We start from the raw sequence: 6,294 nt of genomic DNA, 5'->3' as shown, positions 1-6,294 counted from the left end.
GTCTGGCAGCATCCCGTTCCCTTTTCGCCAGTCGGAGCAGCTCCTCTTGAACCATTGCTTGTTCTTGCTCATACCTAGGGGAGAAGGTGATCAGCATCCACCTGGCTACAGGCTCCCAAGTTAAAATGCATCCCTCTTATCCAGAACCACATGACGGAATTACATAAGCAACCAAGCTCTGGACACTGGGGTATCATAGTAATTTCTAGAGCACATTTTATTTTAGTAATGTCTAATGCCAACCTTCATGTTGCCAAGATGACAAATAATGCAAAATCTCACAATATAGTCAATACCACATTTTAAGAACACAAAAGCAAAGCAGGTCACCAGCTGCAAAAACAGAGACAGAAGTATAACAAAAACTTGTTCCCTAAAACAGAAGACAAAAATTACAAATAAAAAAAGTATTTTAAAACACTTAACAAAAATATAGCAAACAGTGAAATTAGCAAAATTGACAGAATTAGCGCAATTGCATGATGCTAGGTTACACAAAGTTGGCAACCTTTTTACAATTTCTGGAATATGAAGTATCATTTAAAGATTAATTTGTATAACTGTGCCACTTTTCTATAGATTCTTCAGAGGTGAGATAGGACCCAAAGAAAGGAATATCGTGTTAGATAAGAGAATAATAGATCACAAGCAGGTAGCGGAAGAATTGTGATTTTGGATAGTACAACATCTTATTATGATAAAAGTGGTATTGAGATCAATTGATAAAGTATTGTATTAATATAGAGGATAGGCCAGTTATTAAATTATTCTAATAAATGTTGTGAGATTGAAAACTATTTTAGATTGTAAATTAATTTATAAAACTAATGTATGATCTTGAGTATTATGTCAAATGTTGAAAACAAGACTGATTAGTAAAATTGGGGGAAATTACAAACAATGCTAACACACACAGTCAGTCAAATGCCTGGGTAAATAGAAGCGATTTTATCTGGCACTTGAAACAAAGAGATTAGTTGCCAAGGGAGCAGCCATTACAGAAAAATGCTCTTTCTGGTAGCCATCCAGCTCGCTTCAGGTGGATGAGGGCTCTCAGAGAAGAGCCTTGAAATATGGCTTTTTAAAAAAGATATGCTAATTTTATGTTGAAAAGTTTAGTCAGAAGTCAACCAACCTGTAGTCAGCTCATGACTAATTATTCTATTTGCTTGGCCAATCATCTCCCAAGCAAAAGAATAAAGGACACAATAAGCTGTATTATACCTCACACATGGCTGAGCACTTGGATAGTTAATACTGCCAAAACTGAGAAACATTTTTATTATCCTCAAGGGCGGGCCCTCTGTGATCCAGGAGTATGGAAGAGGCAAAATATAAAAGACAAGGCAACAGTTCCACAACAACATAATCCCATCCACTGTACTATTGCCTCTAATCAGGAAAACACCAGCCACCGAATAATAGCATTGCACACAACAAGAGAGTGGCTTTTAAAGAGCAGAATGATTTAGATGGCTATTCCTTGACACAGGATCCCACCTCTTGTACAGATCTGCCTCTGCCTCAGATGGCTTCCGACCCAAGGAGTCAACTGTTGGCGGATGGACCCCTGCGGAAAAGGACAGAAGGATTATTATTATCATCAGCATTATCATATGGCATTGTGTGTAGTATAGCCAGGAAATCCTAAGATTGTCTGGCAGCCACAAGTTCTAGCTCTTTTAGTATTATACACCACTAGGTAGTGAGCTAGACTAGTTTTTGAGGCAAGTGACATTTCAGAGGTGGTTTGCCATAGCCTGCCTCAGTATCAAGACCTGGTATTCCTTGGAGGTCGCCCATCCAAGGCCAACCCTGCTTAGCTTCCAAGATCTGACAAGATCGGACTAGCCTGGGTCATCCAGATCAGGGTGGACAGAAGGAAAATAATAATACTGGAAGAAAAACAAGGTAAGAGAAGCAAAGAATCTTATAAAGCAGCTGAGCTAAATTAGAAAGTGACCTAATATCAAGAAAGAATTCAATAACAGGAGAAGTCTCCCTGCAATCTAACAACAAAACAGAACAAAATACTTCTGAAACTATGTGTGCCTTAAACATGGTACAAAGCAGGTGGGAACCTGGAGGTTCATCCTCAGAGCATGGTAAGTGTTACAAAGACTGAGCATCCCTCATATAGACACTAGCAAAGCTAGCCAATCAGCTAATTTAAGCCATGTTTTATTTATCACAAAAAGGTAAGTTTCTGGCTGATTCACCAATCCACAAATCATGCTTGATCCTGTAAAACAACAGGATTAAGGGCCTATTGATAATGAGCCAAGAATACACATTTGTGCATTATGAAGGAAATCAAGAACCAGCTGACTTGTATAAGTAAACTATTCACAGGAGACCATTCTCTGCAACAAGCCTTTAAGCACAAATGAAACAGCTGAGCTCCATCGAATTCTTCTGCTCCTTTCTTGCTTGGCAACATCTGGAATTGGCTCATGAACCTCTGAAAATCCAGGACTATACTACACGTCTATGGTATATCCCTCAAAATGCAAGAAACTCATATACTTTTTTCTAAAAAAAAATGCCAACCATACATGTGTTCAGAGTTGTAAGAATTGCTCTCCTATAACCGATGCACCAAAATATTACTTCTCAGAAATGCAAGCATATATAACACAGGTACTACTGGTGACCTAAACAACAGAAAAAAGAAAGCTTGGATAGGCTAAATTACTTGCTCTGAGTTCAGAGCCTCAGTGAATTTACTGCCTCAATTTCTGCCGGCAAAAGCTTTGGATTTCATAGAATTCTGGACCAGGCAGACCATAAAAACACAGCACAGGAGATCCCTTGGTTCTAAATAATATACACTGTTCTTCCTGTCTAAAACAAATAATATTGATGACATTCACTAATAATTTTTTTTTATATTTTTGCATTTGTGTGCCCGTGCCTGGAAGTCATGGCAACCTCTGGCGACTCCTACTGGGATGTGGAGGGCATTCAGAGAAGCGGCTTGATAGCCTGCCTCTGGCCTCCCAGCCCTGGTGTTTTCCGGAGGTCTCCCATCCTAATACTTGCCAGGATCGGTCCTCTTTAGCTTCCAAGATCTGATGTGATCAGGCTCACCTGGGCTATCCAGGTCAGGGCAGACATTCACTAAATTGAGTCAGCTGGGCTGGAAGAAGGAGCTGGGACAAAACAGCTGGCGAGGAGAATGTTGGTTTTGCTTTTCCTAAACAGCTAGGGAGCATTAACTGAGGCTGCTGCGTGAGTGGACAGTGTGTAAGGGGGAGGGCTTAGAGCCTGCTGGAGAGGGGTTTCTGATGGCTTCTGTGTGGTTTTTGTCTGGTTTGTTGCGAAGAGAAGAGGGCCTGTTTGCCCAGGGTTGGTAGCTGGCCCTGCCCTCTGCTGTTACTTTGGCTGTTGAGAGGTGGGGGCTGTGAGCCTTTGAATTGCAAGGCTCCTCCTCACCAGAGACGTGAGCCTTTGGCGAGAGCGAAAGGGCTCTTGCCCTGTGGCTTTTAGCCTGGGGATCGGGCCTGGGGATCCCATTAAGTAGTTAAGAAAATTGTACATTGTTGTGCTTTACCCCTTTTGGGTCAGGTAGCCATTTGGTCAGTTCTTTATGTTTCAGGGAACATCAACACACCAAGATATTTCTAGGTGAAAGAATCCACTTGGGAAGTGATGATGAATGCTCATGGACCATTTCCAGTCACCTGTGGGGAGTGTGCCATGTTTGTCTTCCTCCCTGAAGATAAAATGGACTACACTTATCAGAAGTGTAAGTTGATAGGACTCTTAGAGGAGACAGTTTGGAACACAGAGGAAAGGATTACTATTCTCCAGGAAATCAAGGAAGGGCAGGAGTTCACTAACAGAAGCCTTGATGTCCTGCATAGGGAAGGAGAGACCAATCAAAGGGACAACAGTGTGGTAGACTGCCCCAACAAGGCTCCTCAGAGTGCCTGGGCAAACACTTGTCAGGGATGCTCTAGGGCAGAGCTGTCAAACCTAAGGCCTGCGGGCTGGAACCAGCCCACCCAGAGCTTTATTCAGGCCTGCTTACAAATAAAAGGCTGATGTTTTGAGCCAGCTTGTCTCTGCTGAACTGACCTGAGAATGGGTGCCTTAGTGAATAATCTAACCTGGGAACCCACAGCCAAAGGGGGACATTACACTGGAAAGCCACTGCCACTCCAAGTAGACCTGGGGGGGGGGGTGTTTTGCAATGACCAGCCATTTCATGTTTTCCTAGGTTCACATTATTTTATATTTTTAGGTTTTATTTTTAGTTTCTGCTGTGATCCTTGTGCTTTTTTTGTTTTATTTAAAAAATTGCATTGCCAAATCCCACTATTCCTGCACCTTTCCATTTTAGATAGGCATCTTTGGGGGGGGGGAGTTTGGGAGGTGTCAGTTATCAAAGACTGTTAAATAAAATATGGCAAAAGGGTTAGCATTTTAAGCATGTGTGTATTTAAAGTTTAAAGACCCCTTTAATTGTGTTTGTCGGTATCCTTTATAAAGTTAATATCTTCGCTACCTGGCATTACATTTTATGACACGCATAGCCTGGCCCGACAAAGCCCCATTTATGTCAGATCCAGCCCTTGTAACAAATGAGTTTGACACCTCTGCTCTAGGCTAATCCTGCATTAAGCAGGGTGTTGGATTAAATGGCCTGTATGGCCCCTTTCGCGGAGCTGTGGTGGTGCAAGTGGTTAAGACACTGAACTGCAGGCTGTGGAAGGTCAGTAGTTCAGCAGTTCAAGACCCGGGTGCCGCATGACGGAGTGAGCTCCCGTCTCTAGTTCCAGCTCCTGCCAACCTAGCAGTTCGAAAGCAAGAAATTGCAAGTAGATGAATAGGTACCACTTCAGTGGGAAGGTAACAGCGTTCCGTGCGCCTTGGTGTTTAGGCATGCCGGCCACATGACCACGGAAACATCTTCGGACAGCGCTGGCTCTTCGGCTTTGAAACGGAGATGAGCACCGGAACCCTAGAGTCGGATTCGACTGGCTTTCGAGCAAGGGAACCTGTACCTTTACCTTTTATGGCCCCTTTCAGCTCTGTGATTCTATGATTCTAAATGTTGGTGGGATGAAACTGAGGGGAGGAGAACAATGTGAGTCAGTTGGGGTCCCCATAAGGGAGAAAGGTGGAGTATAAATGAAGTAAAATAAATAAATTATTGCTCCCATGTTGCCTATGGAAATAGGGGGTAGCCAGCCTTAGCAAACGCATGGCTCAGCAGACCTTACAGCTCATTCTCTTAACTATGCAATAATGCTGGTCCCAAACACACTGCATTATGTTAGAGGGTGCAGAGCTAATACCTACTTGGATGCAACGCAAGTCCAAATGAAATCAGTACAGTTATTAAAAAACAACTATGCTCAGAATCTGGGCAACAAAAAGAACATCATGGGCATGCAAACAGTATCGCTAATGCAACTGCTTTCTTCAAACTGGCTATTACTTGATGAATATAAGTGGGCTGTCAACAGGGCTACTTAGTCACCTGTCACTGAGATGAACACTGTAAAAACTGTACACAGCACAGAGAGCAGACCGATGCAATACCTGTGGACAACTTAGATTCCCCTTCTGTAACTTCTGATGAGGATGGAGGAGAAGGAGATGTTGATTGCTGGTCCCTTTTAGGCTGGTGAGGTTCCTTCATTCGGTTCACCACATCTTCAGAAAGCTAATAAAATTTTTAAAAAGATTAGGGGCAGCAAGACGAAGAGCAGTAGAATTTCACCTTCCACAGCTTAGAATTTAACTATTTAAACAGGAAGAAAAGAACACTAATTAATATACTACAATTACAGAATTTTGGTGGTATTAAGCAAAAGAAAAGAAATTCTAATTGTATAACTCTATGTTGCTTAGGCCTCCTCAGATAGAAAGCAAGAACAAGGTTTTTAAGCCATTTCTCTCTAAAAGCACACACACATTGTGGTCCCTGTTTTAAAAAAAATTGAGACATTTGAGCTGAAACACATTCAACTAAAACTTAAATTGCGTTTTTAATAAAGCCTCTTTGTTCTTCACAGGTTTAAATGAGATTTCATTGCTAAATGCCTCTGAACAATTTTGAAACACTTTTTAAAAAAAATTAACACACTCAACTAATTTTAGCGCTAACCATGAAAATATGCTCTGCATCAAGGATTATCTTTTATCTGAGACAATCTAAGGGTCAAACCACACAAAAGAATAAATGTACGCATTAAGAACCCCAGCAAGTTTTCTCCCCTTGCAGAAAGAGACTTTTTCAAGAGGAAAATCTGGAAGAAATTAAGAGTCAGGGAAGGAACAGGG

General features: G+C 41.8%; 1 protein-coding gene across 1 annotated transcript in view; it reads right to left on the bottom strand.

Annotated features, from left to right (window-relative positions):
- Window positions 1-6,294, bottom strand: part of CHCHD6 (coiled-coil-helix-coiled-coil-helix domain containing 6) — a 75,191-nt gene that overhangs the window by 62,763 nt on the left and 6,134 nt on the right. Inside the window, exons 2-4 of the mRNA XM_015426082.1 lie at window positions 5,551-5,674; window positions 1,501-1,570; window positions 8-74 (exon numbers count right to left, since the gene is read on the bottom strand). Coding sequence (XP_015281568.1) covers window positions 8-74; window positions 1,501-1,570; window positions 5,551-5,674 — 261 coding nt within the window. The remainder of the gene's footprint in view (window positions 1-7; window positions 75-1,500; window positions 1,571-5,550; window positions 5,675-6,294) is intronic.

The sequence above is a fragment of the Gekko japonicus genome, unplaced genomic scaffold (genome assembly GCF_001447785.1).
Source record: "Gekko japonicus isolate JY-2015 unplaced genomic scaffold, Gekko_japonicus_V1.1 scaffold69, whole genome shotgun sequence".
In the NCBI taxonomy this organism is placed as follows: Eukaryota; Metazoa; Chordata; class Lepidosauria; order Squamata; family Gekkonidae; genus Gekko; species Gekko japonicus.
The sequence above is the reverse complement of the archived record's forward strand: the minus strand, read 5'-3'. Positions and strand labels throughout refer to the sequence as shown.